At 31.9% G+C, this 18,144-nt stretch overlaps 1 protein-coding gene across 3 annotated transcripts in view; it reads right to left on the bottom strand.

Annotated features, from left to right (window-relative positions):
- Positions 1-18,144, bottom strand: part of PRICKLE1 (prickle planar cell polarity protein 1) — a 141,830-nt gene that overhangs the window by 16,487 nt on the left and 107,199 nt on the right. For all 3 annotated transcript variants that reach the window (XM_031940558.1, XM_031940559.1, XM_031940560.1), the window contains one exon: positions 7,120-7,311. In XM_031940558.1, the coding sequence (XP_031796418.1) occupies positions 7,120-7,257 (138 nt within the window). In that variant the 5' untranslated portion in view covers positions 7,258-7,311. The remainder of the gene's footprint in view (positions 1-7,119; positions 7,312-18,144) is intronic.

The following is an 18,144-nucleotide window of genomic DNA, read 5'->3' as shown; positions in this document are numbered from 1 at the left end:
TTATTTCTAATAGCTTTTTAGTAGAATCTCTGGGATTCTCTAAGTATACCATCATATCTGCAAAGAGAGATAATTTGGTTTCCTCATTACCTATTCTAATTCCTTTACTCTCTTTCTCAATTGTTATTGCTGAGGCTAGTGTTTCTAATAAAATATTGCACAATAATGGTGATAGTGGACAACTTTGCTTCACTCCTGATCTTATTGGGAATGGTTCCAGTTTTTCCCCATTACATATATGATGCTTACTGATGGTTTTAAATATATGTTCCTCACTATTTTAAGGAAAAGTCCATTTATTCCTATTCTCTTAAGTGGTTTTTTATTAGGAATAGATGTTGAATTTTATCAAATGCTTTTTCTGCATCTGTTGAGATGATCATATGGTTTTTGTTAATTTGGTTATTGATACAGTCACCAAAAAGATTTTTTTTTAAAAGAGGACTCTGGAGAGAATGAAGCTGGAAGCTAACAATTAAACAATGTTTTGCTGTTCTACTTCACTCAAATCCAATTCATGAGCAAGTAAACACATCACATTCATGACATCAGTGGTCTTTTAAAAGATTAAATCCTTGTTTCAACAATAAGGATTATGCATGAAGTCTTTATTTAGAGAGGACTTCCAGAGCAGACCATACTTCTAAGAAATGACAAGGAAAGGATACAACCTTCATCTAGGAGACTCTGCAAAAAATTAGGCTCTGATGCAAGCAGCACAAAATCATCTCAAACCAGGAAAAGCTAGAGGTCTACATCATCCATAAATAATTCTCTTAATCTGGACTTTATTTTAGATTTCCTTCATGAGAATAGTGAGCATTTTTAGTGAGAATATATTTCTCATTGTGTTATCAAGTCATATCACAAAACCAAAAAAGAGAATATAAGGTTCCATCCATCAACACTAAGGAAATGGGACCAACCATTTGTAATCTGACAAGGGACTGAAGAAATTGCAAAAAAATAAGTAAGAAAAATTTAATTATCTAAATTTAAAACAAATTCATGAACAAAATCAATGCACTGAGGAAAAAAAAGAAAATATCAAGTGGGAAAAACTACCTTTACATCAAACATTGCTGACAAAATTCTGACTTCCAAAATTTATAAAGAATGGATACAAATATCTAAGACTAAGAGCCATTCTTTAATTTGTAAATGTACAAAGAATAGGTACAATTTGCCCCAAAATATGCAAAATATTATTTTGAAATGCATGATAGTGTCCCAAATTAGTAATAAAACAATAGCAAATTACAAATCTTCTCACATACTTTATCCTTTCCACATTGTGATTTTCCCCAACATGCTTTTGATGTATATTGGGTCAATATAAGAAATTAAATGGAAATTTGGGGGAAGTTTTGTGGAAGTTGCAGATAACATGTGAAGGTCAACAAATGATATGAAAAAGTTTAGAAATTTAGAAATACATGTATAGCATTTTATAATATCAACATAATTTCTTTTTAAATATCATATATACATAATTTCTTTTTAAAAGTAAAAATAAGTAAAAAGTTAACATTTGTGAAAAGAATGTATTAGCCAGCAGATGACACCCAAAGGCTAGTATTTTTACTTAACATTGACCTACATATAGCCTATGACAAATACTAAATCTAAATTTTACAGCAAAGTATTACAAATATCCCATAAAAGAAAAAGACAAAATTTAAATACCTGTGTAACAAAGGGAAGATCAAAAAGTTTTACGTGGATTTTCTAGATCATAAGGGCACCACACCCCCAATACCTGTGATGTGGAACATCACATTGTTAAACTTTACATCGGATTGTCAAAGATGTTTTAATGCTCTGTTGGAGCTATGAATTGGTGTGCAAGATAATATAGTAGATTAGAATGTTGTAACTGGCATTAGGAAAACCTAAATTCAAATTCGGTCTCATATGCTTCTTAACTGTGTAACCCTGGCAAGCAACAATCTCTGTTTGCCTCAATTTCTTAAACTGGCAACAATGAAAATGTAAAATGGCAACAATAATATCATCTACCTATCCCAGGGTATTCTGACAATCAAATGTAACAATTATTTCAAAGTGGTTATCATAGTATCTGGCAGAGAGTTGGTACCATATAAATGCTACTTTTTATTGTTATTAAAAACATGTAAAAATGTAAAAAGAGTATTCAAAAAGTTTCAGAAATAAAAGTTTTATGAAAATCAAAAAATTCATAGTAGCACTTTTTGGGACAGCTAAAAAGTACAAAGTGGATTTCCATCAATTGAGAAATAACTGAACAAATTGTGGTCCCCAAAGTAGAAGACAATATGATTGTACCACAGGGAGGAATTCGGAGAAACAGGAAACCTGAGCTGATATAGAATGAACAAATCAAATTGAGGAAAATCATACACAAAATGAATACAATAATGTAAAAAAAAAAAAAAAAAAAGACTAGAAAACAACATTAGAAATCTGAACAAGGATATGTGCAATGTTAATTCCTGAGATATGATGCTGAAAATTTTTCTTCTTCTCTATAGGGTGGTGCTGCTCTAATGGTATAGACATTGTCAGTAGTAGTTGCTTATTGTATAGGTTCTATTTAATTGCTTTTATTTGCTTGTTGGTAAGGTACAGTACTAGACATGGGGAATGTGCAGTGAAAAATAATTATCATACAAAAAAATGCATCAGTAAGTTTTAGTTTCTAAATTGTAAGAAACAAGGAGAAAAATTTTGTTAATGAAATAATTTAGTAAATTTCAAAATAGTTTTAAATAAAACAACTTAAATTTTTTTTTTAAAAAAGTGAAAGGGGACGCATTGGTACAAAAATCATATATGTGTAGCAACTCTTTTTGTAGTGGAAAAAACAAGAAATTAAGGGGATTAGGAAATAACTGGATAAGTTATAGAATATGAAGTTCTACTGGTACTGGTAATGAAATACTATTGTGCTATAAGATTAGTTTAGGTACTAAAATATTTATAAGATGCCTACTATATATCATGTACAGACATGATGTATAAAATGATGAACAGGAACCCTTCAGAGAAACCTGTGAAAGCAGGCATGAATTGATATAGAATGAAATGATTTGAACCAGAACAATTTATACAAAAACAATGCTGTAAAGACAAACAACTTTGAAAGACTTGAGAACTCTCATCAACATAGTGACCAACCATAATTTGAGAAAATTTCCTCACAGAGAGATAATGGACTCAGTATGCAGAACAAGACATTTATTTCGGATATGACTGGTGTAGGAATTTGTTTTTGCATGGGTATGCATACGTGTTACATTGGTGTTGTTTTAACTTTTCTTTTTTCGATAGGAGTGGAGAGACACATGGGATGGATTTTTTTAACTGAAAAATAAATTTAACATTTTTAAAAGTAAATGAATATGTGAATCAAGGGACAAATCATTAGAATGACAGATAATTTAACAATAGAAGATTAGAATATGAAAATAACATAACAAATACTTTTGGGGTGCAGTCAAAGCAACCCATAGGGGAAATTTATATCACTAAACATTTTCTTCAACAAAAGAGAAAAAGAATAGATCAAGGAATTAGATATGCAATAAAATATTAGGAAAAAATATCAAGTTGAAAAACATAAAGCAAACAAAAAAATAGCAATTCATAAAATCAAAGAGGACATTAAATATCTCAACTGACAACTAAAATTAGGAGCTATGGTTTTGGGGAAAAAAACCTAACCTGCAAGTAAAATACTTACAAAAATAAAGAATTAACTTTTTCTATGGTTCAAATACGGTTTTAAATCCTAAACCAGAGAGAGATTAAGCAGAGACAGAAAAGTCTACATAATATTCCAAATGAATATAAATTTAAAAAGTATTTTAGAGGGTTATCCAAAATGGCTACAATACTACTGGGGGGACAAAAGATTATACACTATCACTAGGTTGGATTTATATCAGTAATGGGAGGGGGGGGTTTGATTCAACATTAAGGGAATTATATACATAACAGACAAAGTTAATAATACAAACAATAAAAAAATCACAAGACTATGTAAATGTAGAAAAAACTTCTCTACTAGGCATAGTGCCATATCAAAGCACCAAAAAGATTGTTTTATAAAAAAATTGTATAATAACAAAATTTATGCTATAAATATTTTAAAAATAGGAATAAATGGAATATCTCTTAATATTCTAAAGAATATCTACTTAAAAACAGGAACTAGCATTATCTAGTTAACTATCCAATTAATTATCTAGTTATCAGAGAAGTCTAAAGTATTTTCTGCTAAAACTGGAGTAAAGATTGTTCATTGTTAACATTGTACATGATATGATTTTAGAAATGTTATGTATAATAATAAGATAAGAAACAGATATTTAGACAAATGCAAGGTAAGGAGGAAACAAAAGTATCTGTTTTGCAAATTACATGATAATTTACTTACGGAGTCCTACAGATCCTAAAATCAGCCATGTTGTAGGAGTAGGAAGTAATAAAAATTCTTCTAAATTAATGATAGAATACATTAAATATGTATAAGTTCATCTACTAGGGTACATATGGGAAATAAATGAACATGAAGAAACACTGCTTTTTCCATAAATATATAGGCATTGATTGTTATGTAGGCCATGCCATATAATAAAAATGACAATACTACCTAAATTATTTTACTTATGCAGTGCCATATCAAAGTACCAAAAAGATTATTTTATAAAAAAATTATATAATAACAAAATACATCTGGTAGGACAAAAATGTTAACTATCTCAAAAGAACAATGAGAGAAGCAGGAAAGAAGAGGATATGGTAGTATCAGATCTCAAAGAATACTAGCAAAGCAGAAAGTATTAAGAGTATTTGGTACTGTTAAAAATAGAAAAGTTGATTGGTAGGACAGATTAGCAAGACTACATCAAGAAACAAATGTATCTAATGTAGATTTTCCTTAAAACCAAAAATTCCAACTACTTGAATAAAAATTCATTATTTAACAAAAATTGCTAAAAATTAGAATTATATAACTCATCTACAGAAATAATAGTGTATGATAACATATAAACATATGTATGACTTGATTATAAAGCATCATATTATAAACAAATGATAGAATCAAGGAAGGAGATGATTTTTTACAATTACCAGATAGAAGAGTTCTTGACCAAATGAACTCTTTTCATTTCATGGTAGATAAAATGGACAATTTTTATTGTGCAAAACAAAAAGGTTTTGTACAAATAAAATCAATGTAGTTAAAATTATAAGGGACTGATATCCAAGACATATATATAGGAAACTGAAGCAAATACATGGCAATAATAGTTATTCCCTAATTGATAAACATTCAAATATGAATACGCAGTTCTCAGAGGGAGAAAAGTATCTTATCAGCAACCTTATGAAAAAATGCTCCAAATTACTACTAATAAAAAATATAAATACAAATACAACCATTATGTTGATACAAAGATTCAAAAGTGGTGAATGATAATGGATGGAGGAGTTTCAACCTTCAATTAATCTTGCCTATCCCCAGAAAAAGAACTCTGGGAGATGACTAAAAACCATTACATTGAATTCCCAATCCCTATATTTATACACACCTGCATTTTTGATTTCCTTCACAAGCTAATTGTACAATATTTCAGAGTCTGATTCTTTTTCTACAGCAAAATAACTTTTTGGTCAGGTATACTTATTGTGTATCTAATTTATATTTTAATATATTTAACATCTACTGGTCATCCTGCCATCTAGGGGAGGTGGTGGGGGGGGGGTAAGAGGTGAAAAATTGGAACAAGAAGTTTGGCAATTGTTAATGCTGTAAAGTTATCCATGTATATATCCTATAAATAAAAGGCTATTAAATTAAAAAAAAAAAAAAAAAGAAAGAAAAAAAAAATCTTGCCTATCTATTGAATCCTTCCCTGCGGCTTACAACCACATCCTTAAAAAACTTTATCTGTCCATCTGTTTACTATTGTCCTATAACTCTTCTTCCTTTCATGGCTAAATTTCCTGAGAAAGCCATTTGTAATACACATCTCCATTTGCTTTCCTTTCAGTCTCTTCTTAACTCTTTGCACCATGACTTGTGACATCATTATTCAATTGAAACTGCTCTCTTCAAAACTAATGATGATTTCTTAATTGCCAAATTTAATGACTTTTTTTTCTATTCTGATCCTCTATAATCTTTCTGCAGAATTTGACACTACTGATTATTTCCCTCTTATCCTTTCTATCAGTTAATCATCTCATTCTCAAATATTTTTCTCTCATATTTTTTGCATCTCTACTCTCTCCCACTTCTACAACCTCTCTGACTGTGCACTCTTTTGCCAGATCTGTACTCAGGTCATGCCCCTTGCCTAGAGATATTCCCCCAGTGATCTTTTCTGATTCTCTTCTTTTGTCCTTCAATACTATCTCAATTATTGGGTTTAATTTGATTATCATCTCTACATAGACCTGTGTTTTAGTTTTAAATTACCAACTGTTCTTACACATCTATAATCAAATGCTCTAGGGATATATCAACCTCAGCATTTTCAAAAGAAAATGTATGTTCCTTCTTCCTCTCTCTGACTCAAATTTCTCCTCTTCCAAACTTCCCTTTTACTGGACATGGGCACCACACCATTCTCCCAATCATCCAGGCTCTCAATCTAGAGGTCATCCTTAATTCTTCACTTGATGTAGGAAACCATCACTGAAGAATACAAGGGAAATGCTTCTTGGTTTTTTGCCTAAAATTAAGATCAGGTAACCCTAGCAAGACATATGAAATGTAAACAAAAAGGACAGCAAAATCTGAAATTATATATTACAATTATAATGATCCAGCCAAGATTAAGGAGTTGTAAGAACAAACCTTCTACTGTTCCTTAAATCACTGTAGGTTAACAACACTCCCCCCACATCTCTTTTTCATTCTGCTATAAAGAATAGCTCTAGAATAGAAGAGGAGGGAGAAATATATTGGGGAAAACACATAATTTAGAAATAAAAAAAGTGTTAGATGTTATTTCTTATGATTTGTTTTCCTCAAGTAAAACTTTTAGGACCCTGAACCGTAATTTGTATTATAATTTAGAAAAGATTTGTTTTAAAAACATATTAGTCTCAAAAATAGGTTCCTACCTCTTCTAGCTTAAGACCTGGTGGAACCCAGGCATACTCTTCCAAGGCATAGCCTGAATCATCATCAGATGTTGAACTTCTCTGACACCCAAAGGTGAGTTTGTTCTTTGTGGGTTCCATCTCCAAAGGTTCCATCATCAATATAAAAATGAAGGGTTGGATCCTTAGTCACAATTCATTAAGCAATGACTCCTGGAAGAAGAAAAATAAGATTCAGTTTTATATTCATAACCAGTCTCCACTAAATGCATTTCCCTAAATGCCTAATTCTTTCCTGGACTCCACAAAGAGCTGTCTTATATAATCCTCAATGCTTCAGTGCTGAAATCCAAGGTAGGTAAAAATATTTGAAGTTTAGCATTGCATTAAACTGAAATATCAGGCCAACTCCTCTATCCACATTTTATTTTAAAATATAGAATCTAAATTCTAAGAACAGAAATTTGTTGATCCCAATTTCAATTAGGATTTAAAAGTGATAGGTTTCTGGTATGTTTTTTTATGACATCTTCCTTTTATTTTCCAAAAGACAAATGTTCTACACATTTCTGTAGTTCAGCTATAAAACTAGAATATCAATTTAGTCTAATGGACAGGTTATAAACAAAAGCTATTTTGTTCATCCCTAAAAGTTATACTGTATATATGCAGCTCTCTATTTCACCTCAGGAGATTTCTTTAAAATTTCCTTCACCAAGTTATAGTTGTAGTTGTGTATGGATGTTCCTTGTCTGATATTAAATATTGTACTTTGAATCAAAATCAACACATCACTTATGTAAATCAGCTGAATTAAAAAATCTAATTAAATTCAGAAAAATTGGAGTTGAGGATTATTTCCAATGCTAAAATGGATTAATGTTCTCATTAATTTAAATGTTTCCAGAAAAGCTATGATATCATAAACACTTATTAAGGGCTTATCTTGTGCAGGCACTGTGTAAAGATGTAGATCTTAATTCAAGCAATTCTTTTCATTTTATACATTTATTTTCCAGATATTATCATGTTTGCCAAAAGTTCTACCTAATATTCTGAGTCTTCTATTTTTACTAATAACTTGAGGATAACAGTAGATCATTTGGGCTTGTCTGTCTACTCACCATTACCACATGATCAGGCTTCCTCCCTTCCCCAGTATTCTGTATTGAATTGTCCTTCATCTCAGACATCTTTCTCTAATACTGTTTCCATATATATTAGCCCTCATTTAGATTTGGATCCCCTCTGAGAATACTGCATGCTCAGGTTATGTACCACTAATAATTACATTCCTTATCAAATTAGTCTTGGGGAGGGAGTCAGAATATTCCTTGCTTCCAATCATCACTTCTAGACTCTCCTTTTGCTTCCTTCATTCAGTAATCTTTTGATCACTTAATTAAAATTTTCCACCTAGTCAAAATTATGTTAGTTGTAGCATATCAATCCCCATATCAATTTTTTTTCTCCTTTCCTAAGAGTTTAGCATCTCTCTCTACTTCCTTTTCCTCTATTCCATAAGATCTGTCCTTCTACTATGGGAATTTAATATTCATGTAGCTATAGCCTCTCATTCTCAGGAGACTTCCATGACATTTCTTTTTCTTTTTCTTTTTTTTTTTTAAATTTAATAGCCTTTTATTTACAGGATATATACATGGGTAACTTTACAGCATTAACAATTGCCAAACCTCTTGTTCCAATTTTTCAACTCTTACCCCCCCCACCCCCTCCCCTACATGGCAGGATGACCAGTAGATGTTAAATATATTAAAATATAAATTAAATACACAATAAGTATACCCGACCAAAACGTTATTTTGCTGTAGAAAAAGAATCAGACTCTGAAATATTGTACAATTAGCTTGTGAAGGAAATCAAAAATGCAGGTGTGCATAAATATAGGGATTGGGAATTCAATGTAATGGTTTTAGTCATCTCCCAGAGTTCTTTTTCTGGGCATAGCTAGTTCAGTTCATTACTGCTCCATTAGAAATGATTTGGTTGATCTCGTTGCTGAGGATGGCCTGGTCCATCAGAACTGGTCATCATATAGTATTGTTGTTGAAGTATATAATGATCTCCTGGTCCTGCTCATTTCACTCAGCATCAGTTCGTGTAAGTCTCTCCAGGCCTTTCTGAAATCATCCTGTTGGCATGACTTATTTCTTACAGCTCAGCCACACATAGGTAGGGTTACATATTAGATCTTGCTATCACCCACACACATTCCATTTCCCTAATTAGAAACTCTGACATTCTCCTATCTGATCATAACCTGCTATTTTCCTACTTTTTCCTGTGTTTCACCCATCCTATATTTATTTTTCACCCTCATTAAAACCTCCACTCATTTCACCACTTAGTACTTTCCCAGACTTCATTTTCCTTCTGTGATGACCCAAGCTCAACATTTAGCCATTTCAAATGTATAGTGCCCTCTCTTCTTTCATAGTTTCCTTCTCCTCTGAACTACTGCCTCACTTCTGAAACCAAATCGTAGTCCTAAATTATTCTCAACATCTTCATGTTCTACTCAATAGCTGATAAAAACAATCTGGAGGAAATCTCACAATTGGAATGACTGGGTTCATTGCAAATTCACATTATACAAGCTCAAGTTGGCCTTTGCTAAATATCAATATAGTCTTTTTATTCCTCTTTAATTGATTCTATATGTCACTTCCCATTGAAAGTATCTTATAGTCTTCCCTACTTAAGCCTCCTTTATCTCCTCATTCCATTTGTCTTTCACCTATCAACCTTACCTTGTTAATGAAAAGCCAGTAAGTTTCCTCTTTGGATTCTCTTCATCATCAAATCTCTTGACATCATTTCCTACTCTCTTCTTTGTCCCAGTATCTGACAATAAAGTGACGATTCTCCTTGCCAAGGACTATTCTCCTAACCCTTCCACATGTGTACCTGATACCCATTCATTTTTCTCTAGCAAATCCCATCTTCATTCTTTCTCTCCTCAAATCTCTTTAATCCCTGTCCACTTGTTCCTTTCCTACTGCTTTCAAACATGCCCAATTCCACCTATCCTTAAAAACAAAACAAGCAAAATCTGTCAGGAGATTCCAGAATCCCTTCAAATTATATTTTTGTTTCCTCTTATAGTACAACTCCTCGAGTCTCTATACACTATCCCCATTGCTTTGAAGGAATGGGGTCTTCAAGTGCAAAACATATTGTCAATTTTCCCTCAATATATTGATTGGATTTGCTGACTTTTTTTTTTTCTTCTTCCTTCTTTTTCTAATTGTTTAAAATAAAGTGTTAATTATTTGGTTCTGTTTGAATAGGAAGAGAATAGGGCAAACATGCAAAAAACGAGATTTAAGAAGATTCTCAGAAGTTGGTAGAACAGGACAGGAAATACTAGGCTCTTTAAATGTCTCCCACTAACAATATAAAATATCAGCCTTAAAGTAAATTTTGAGCACAGAAATAATTAAAAGTAAAGTAGTTGTCCTGCTAAGAAAACTAGAGAGGACCTTAAAAAAGAACCTACTTCCAGGGGCTGAAGTTTGGCCTGAAGGAGGTGCAAATAATTCCAGCAGACTCTGCAGAATAAAGAAAGAACAAGCCCTAGGGGCAGCTCCAAGGAGCAGAAGCCAAGGTTTAAGGAACTTTCACCTCACTGACAGTGGGGGAAGGGAAGGGAAGGAGTTTGAATAGCTGAGTAGAGGTTAAAGCTGAAGATTGAAAGTGGGGCCCAGGCCCAGCAGTGCTGACCAGACACTGCAATTATGGATGAGAAAGAGGAAGTTCATACCTGATGAGTGATGTAGCAGAGGAACAGAGACCAGGTGGCTGTGAGGATTTGCAGGAGAGTAGAGTACCTGATTTTGTCTCCAGGGTAGAGCTGGAGTTTGCAACCATAAGACAGAACACAGGGAGCATGAATATTTGTGATGATATGTGTTATGACTCAGGAGCAGAAAGGACTGCCCAAGGTTGGGGCCCCAGACAAAGCTCAGAAAACAAATTAAGAAAAACCTGGAACTGGATAAACCCCAAAAGAGTGTTTGGAAGAGTTTTAAAAGAACTTTAAAAATAAAATAATAGCTTAGGAAACAATTGGGAGAAAATAAGAGTAATCCAAGAAAATTACAAAAAAGAAAGTCAACCAATTGGGAAAAAAGATTCAAAAACTTAAGATAGAAAATAACTACTGAAAACTAGAACTGGGCCAAGAGGAAGCTAATGACTTCATAAGACACCAAGACATAAGAAAATAAAATCAAAAGAATGATAAAACAGAATAAAATATGAAATATCATATTAGAAAAACAAATAATATAGAGTACAGATTGAGAAGAGACAGTATAAAAATTGTTGGACTACTTTAAAAAAGTCTAAATAAGCTATTACAAAAAAACCTGAAGTTTTAGAATGAGAGGGTAAAATAGAAATAGAAAAAAATTATCAATCATTATCTGAAAGAGATACCAATATGAAAATCCATAGTAACATCCTAGCCAAGTTTCGAAACTCCCAGGTTAAGGAGAGAATCTTATGCTTTTTTAGAGTCGATTATTAAAACATTTACCAACAAAATCTCTGGCAATATGAAAAAGCATATAAGAGAAGTCTAAGGAAGGACTATCAGATTTAATAGATTTGGCATTGTCCAAAAGAGAAATGGATATAAGTACCTCTCAAAAGAAAAATGTAAATAAACAGATGTTTGATTTTTAAAATAGTATTTCATTTTTTCCCCTAATTGCATGTATAAACATTATAAACATTCATTTTAAAAAATTTTGCATTTGAAATCTTTTCCCCACTCTTCATCCCTTACCCCTAAATCCCTGAAACAAACCAGGAAGAACAAAAACAGAGAAAGAAAACTATGGACCAGTTTCCCTAATGAAAATTATTTCTAAAATCAATAATGTAAATTAGTAAATCTAGGCTCTGGAAGTTCAGGCAAAAATTTGCAAAAAGGCTCCAAATGACAAATAATTAGAGAAATGCAAATTAAATCTATTCTAAGGCTCAACATTGTACATATCACATTGGCAAAGATGAATACAAAAATAGAAAATTATCTTTGTTGGAGGGGATAGGAGAACACCGGTGTACTGATGGAGCAAATTAATCTGGTGATTCTGGAAAGCAATTTAGAATTGTATCCTAAATGACACTAAATTATGCATTGGTCCAGCAATGTCACTGAAACCTTCAAAGAAATCAGAGAAAAGAGGAAAAATACCATCTGCACAAAACAATATTCATAACAGCATTTTATGCTGTAGGACAGAGTGACCTGAATATAGAATTTTCATTTTTCACATTTTTATTTTTTTTTTCCCCATAGTGAAAAACACAAGACCCAAGCGTTCTACAACTCTTTTTCTTCTCTCTTCAATCATTTCTCCTCAACATCCATTTGCCCCTTACTTCATTTGTTTCCTCAAATTAATAATTTTGGTCCAAAGTTATTCCAAATTGTAAAACTCTGCTGTCCTGTTTCTTATTATGGAACAAAGTTAACCCATTTGCTTCCCTTCCTCCCACTACATAAAACCTCTTCACCTCATTTCAAAGCAAAAACAAAAATCCTGGAAATACTTGGAATTTGGGGGGTAGATGTAAGCAAAAAGCTCTTTATATCTATATTGTTTTATTTCCTTAGTGCCCAGCTCAGTGCTTTGTGTATGTTTGTTTGAATGAAAATTCATTTTACTAAACCTAATAAGAATCATTCTTATGAAGATAATTCTTGTTAAAATGTTAAGTGGAGCAGCTAGATGGCACAATGCATAGAGTACCAGCCCTGGAAACTTGAGTTCAAATTTGATCTCAGACACTTAGCACTTATTAGTTGAGTGATCCTGGGCAAGTTACTTAAATCCATTTGCCTTGCAGCAAAATAAATAAAATGTTAAATGTTAATTTGGGACAAAAATAAGCATTCTAGAATCAGTTAATTCTAAACTGATTAGTTTTAAAAAGGCATACATATGACAAAGAAGGTACTTCCAGTAATCATTTGTTAATTAAAAATTATGAATTAAACATAAATAAATTGAAAGAAAAAAAATAAATATTAATGGTAAATCATGAAAGGAATGTTGTCCAAAAGGGAGAAAAGCAATGAATAGGCAAACTTGAAACTTAGGGCTCCAGTTTTACTGCATATTTTATTGCATTTACTAAATGATTTTAAGAACTTCTGGCATAATGGGGGGAGGAAGGAGGGGAAAAATTGGAACAAAAGGTTTTGCAATTCTTAATGCTGAAAAATTACCTATGCATATATCTTGTAAATAAAAAGTAATAATAATAATAATAATAATAAAGAACTTCTGGCATTTTCATTCTTTTGTGAGGGAAAGAGAAACCTAGAATCAAGGAAGCCATTGAAAATATTACCATAATAGTCCAGACATGAAGTAAGATGTAACTGAGCTAGGAATTGATTGAATTGCAGTAGGGGAAAGACAATGAAAAAGGAGTCAAAGATGATCCCACTTCTCTAATATGATCACCTTGATCGAAAGCAGATAAGTCAGGGTGTGGTAAGGTGATGTATTCAATTTTAGATATGTGCAAGATTCAATTTTATAGTTTAGGCATGGTCATTATTTAAAATAGCTGAACAGAATCAAATCTAGTTCTTAACATACAAACCTAGAATGGTTTAATTAGTTCCAGTATATTTTTTGTATACAAATTATAAGACATACTCCTAATAACATATTCTGGTCCATAAACAGATTTCACTCTGATGATGACAATAAAGAAACCACAACCTTACTGAATCCCTATGGAAAACCAGTAAATGCTTAAATGCTTAATTGATGGATTGGAAAACATGTTCCAATAGTGGAAGTAGGCTGAATTTGAGAGCCAGGAAATATGGGTGGCTAAATCTAGCATTAGCTGAGTAATCATAGTCAACTTCTCAAATTAAGATTTCTCATCAGAAAATTTTTTGTAATGCTTTACCTACCACATAGAGTATGAGGGAAATGCTTACAGGTTTCATGCAAATGTGAATTATTTTGATGGTTAAGATTTACATGATTTTAAAGTGCTTGGCACACAGCAAATGCCATATGAATGTTAATTGCTTTGATTATTTCTTTAATTAGATAGAATTGCTTCATACTTCATTATTTTATATGGGTTTTTAGATATGAGCAATATATAATGCCAGTGTTAATGAGATGAATTATTTTCTTAAGGTAATTTGCAAGGTAAAGTAATTTGGAGGTACATTCACCTGAATTGAGATTACTACCAGATTAATATTGGCTTTTATTTCAAAGTTTAAAATACACTATACTGTTTGGGGTATTATGATATTCCTAAATTTTCTTATATTGTGTAACCCAATAACAATTTTTCCTATATTCTAAATTTTATTAGATTAAGAATTGTACTGTTCAAAAAAGAATGAATAGTTCAGGAAGCTGTTGTGTCAATCTGTCAGCCCGGATGACCACATGCAGTAATACTCTAAAGTGTAATTTAAGAACTTAAACAAATTGTGAACTGATCCTGCCATTCTGATGAGTAATTTGGAATTCTGCCCAAAGGACTACAAAATTATGATAGTCTTTGATCAGCAATAGCACAATGAGGTCTATCTCCTAAAGAAATCCCCCCAAAAGGGGAAAGGACCTATTTGTACAAAGATATTTATAGCAGCTCTTTTTTTTGGTGGCTAAGAATTAGAAATCAAAGGGATTAATTGGGGAATGGCTAAACAAAATGTGACATATAATTGTGATGGAATGTTATTGTACCTATAAGAAAAGACAAGCAGGATGATTTCAGAAGATTCTGGAAAGACTTCCATGAACTGATGCATAATAAAGTGAACCAAACCAGGAAAATATTGTACACAGTAAAAGCAACATGGTTCAAAAAAGAACTGTGAATGACTTATTTTCAGTAATACATTGATCCAAGATAATCCCAAAGAATTATTGATGAAGCATGCTATCTGCAGAGGGTGGGGAGGAGGGAAAACAATTGATATTGACTGAATACAGCTTAAAGCATGCTATCTTTCACTTTGTTTTTCCTTTTGAGTCTTCTTGTACAAAATGACTAATATGGAAATATTTTACAACTGCACATGTATAACCTATACCTGATAACTTAATATTTAAGGTAGGGAGGAGAAGAGAGAGAGAGAGAGAGAGATGAAATTTGGAACTCAAAACTTTAAATAAAAATGTTTTTAAAATTGGGGAGAAAAAAAGAAAGAATTTCTGAATCTCCTCCCCATTGCAAATATCTCTTTGATTAGAGGGAAATGGTACTCAGAAATGTGTGGAGATTAGGAATTTATTTTGTTTTTGTGGCATTTTTGGATTTATGAACAATTTATACCGACTTCCAATTTTTAATTACAGTTTTAAAGATTTATTTTTAAGATTTATTTAAGGTTGAACAAGAGAGAGACGTTATTTTTGAGGTTTCCAACCACTTTAATTCATAAAAGTTTAACAATTATCTTTTTATCATCAAGATAAATTTTAAGATATTTTGAAGGAAGAGAAATAATTTTAGGAAGGAATGTTTAAATTTAAAAAAAAAACTTTTGTGAAATTTTTCGAGGGCCTGATAATATTTATTTGTAAACTAATCTACTGCAACGATTTGATTACATTGATAGCAATTATATTGATAACCCACTGTGAGATTATTGAGACTTTATTGTTTAAGGGGAAAGCTTTTGTAGGTCACCAACTATTCTTTTTGAGTTTCACTCTTAGGTTTTTTGTATCTTTGGATCCTTAAATGGAAATTTTCAGAAAAATGTCAATCAGCAGCTCAATGAAAGCAATATCTAAGATCTAAGGTTTGTGAATATTGATTAAAAGTACTAGTTACATCAAGATAAATTGTGGTTTTTCTCTGATGAATCTCTTATCGTTACCACTGTGAGAATTGTGGTCAATAGTTGTTATCTAAGATATATAATCCTTGAGAGTTAAATTCACCTTAAGTTTTGATTTTTGGAATTTGCTGCTTATGACCTTATGGGACTGTTAACTGATATTCTGAATCTGACTCCAAGCATGATTAGCAAGGAGTACTATTGAGCTAATGAATCAATGATGCTAGCAATCTTAAGAAGTTTACATTCATGAACTACAGATGGAGTTCTCATGGGAAAAAGTTGGAAGAATGACTGTAGACATGGGTTGAGGTAGGATTCTCCCGACTCTATTTCTACCATATAATCTTTCCTTTTGAATGGAAAATATTCCACCTGTCTAATTGTAAACCTGGCTCAATACATTTGATTATCTGTATTAACTTTTGCTTCAACTGACAATAAGATAAGGGAATATCTTCCCTTCTATCCCTGTTCTGTTATGGTAAATTTTTGTAATCACGTCATGTAATCAGTGTGAACATGATACAGGCTAAGATTGGTGCACATCTGAGTTATACAATAAGATGCAAGCATAACATCTGAACTATTTAGCCTAGAATTTTAGTCTTTTCTCTATTCTAAACAACTAAGTATTTAACCTTCATATGTTACTATGTTAAGGTGTAAGTTAAGGTAAGTAAGTGGGGATAATTAGGCAAATGATGCAAAGATTTATGACAACAGGACATGATTCTGTTATTTAATGAATATCATAATTCTCAGTTTTGTGAGAAAAGGAATATTAGTACAATTAATTATATTAGAATGGCTTGTGGGTCTGTCTTGTAAATGCCTTAAAAAAAATCCACTTTTGTTAGGGAGGGGTTATTCATTTGAATATGGCCAGAAGTTGAAACTGTTTTATATAAATAACTTGATATGTACTGTTAAAGTTGATTATTCAATATATGTATGTATCCCACAATTGAAGTTAGTCTGGCAACTTTTAAATGAATTCATTTTTGTTTCCATCTTTTTATAAAAAGTATTGTTATTAATCTTTATGAGGAATCTCCTCCTCATAACAGAGGAATGAATAATACTAAATATAAAAATTGGGTTTTAATTTTCTTTTTGTATATGACTTTCATATATATGTATCTATATATAATATATATTTCTATATGACAACTGACTAATCTAAAAATGTAAATTCCTTGGTTTAAATGATTCCAAAATTGATTTTCTGTAGAAAAAGAGTTTGGACTAATTTACATTATCTGACCTGATTACTGTCAAGGTAAATATAAAATTATTTTAAGACCAATATTGTAGGAAATTTTTAGCAGAGAACTTCTCCAAGTGACCCAAATCATAGAATTGCTCTGAGACCACACCCAAATCACAGAACTGCATCAGATGGTGTCCCCAAAACCAGGCAGCTGTATGAGATGAGACTTCTGAGCCTTAAATGGACTATTTTATTTTCCTGTTTTCTTTTTCCCCTTTGTCCTTTTTTTCTGTAAGGTCTACTTATCAAAGGGAATTGGCCCTTTTGGTTTTGTCAAAACACTATCTTTCTTTTTTCCGTTCATACTCCTTTCCTAAGTCCCACAGTCAGAAACCCTTGATGAAGTAGAGGAATGAGAGAAATTATTAATAATCAATAATTTGGGGAGATTTCTCTCCTTCTAAAGTCCTGATTTTAAAAAGTTAATGAAATTGGACTAACTTTCTTGTTCAAGACTCCACCTTGGCTTGGGTGGGGAATACATTCTTTGAATGGATGGCCCAAGACTGAGAGTGATTGAGTATAGAAATGGTTTCTCTGTTCAAGAGTGATATGATTTTAACTTAGCCCCTCTTCCCACTGTGCTAACCAGAGTTGATTGCTATTCTTCTTTCAAAAAAAAAAAAAAAAATATATATATATATATATATATATATATATATATATATATATATATATGTCCTGAATACATAGACATGACTGTCTGAGATGCCCAGATGACCATCTTTTTAATTAAAAAGGTACTGGCCTTTTTAATAAAACAATTAAATTACTCAGACACTGCTTCTAGAGCCTTTTGTAAATTATCCCACAACTTTATTTCCAACAATGGCTAAAGGAAACTGTAGCCAGACCTTACTCCCATGTACACACATACTCAGGTTTCACCCTGTCACCTGTT

Source organism: Sarcophilus harrisii, chromosome 5 (genome assembly GCF_902635505.1).
Source record: "Sarcophilus harrisii chromosome 5, mSarHar1.11, whole genome shotgun sequence".
Lineage (NCBI taxonomy): Eukaryota > Metazoa > Chordata > Mammalia > Dasyuromorphia > Dasyuridae > Sarcophilus > Sarcophilus harrisii.
This window is presented reverse-complemented; position numbering and strand designations above follow the sequence as displayed.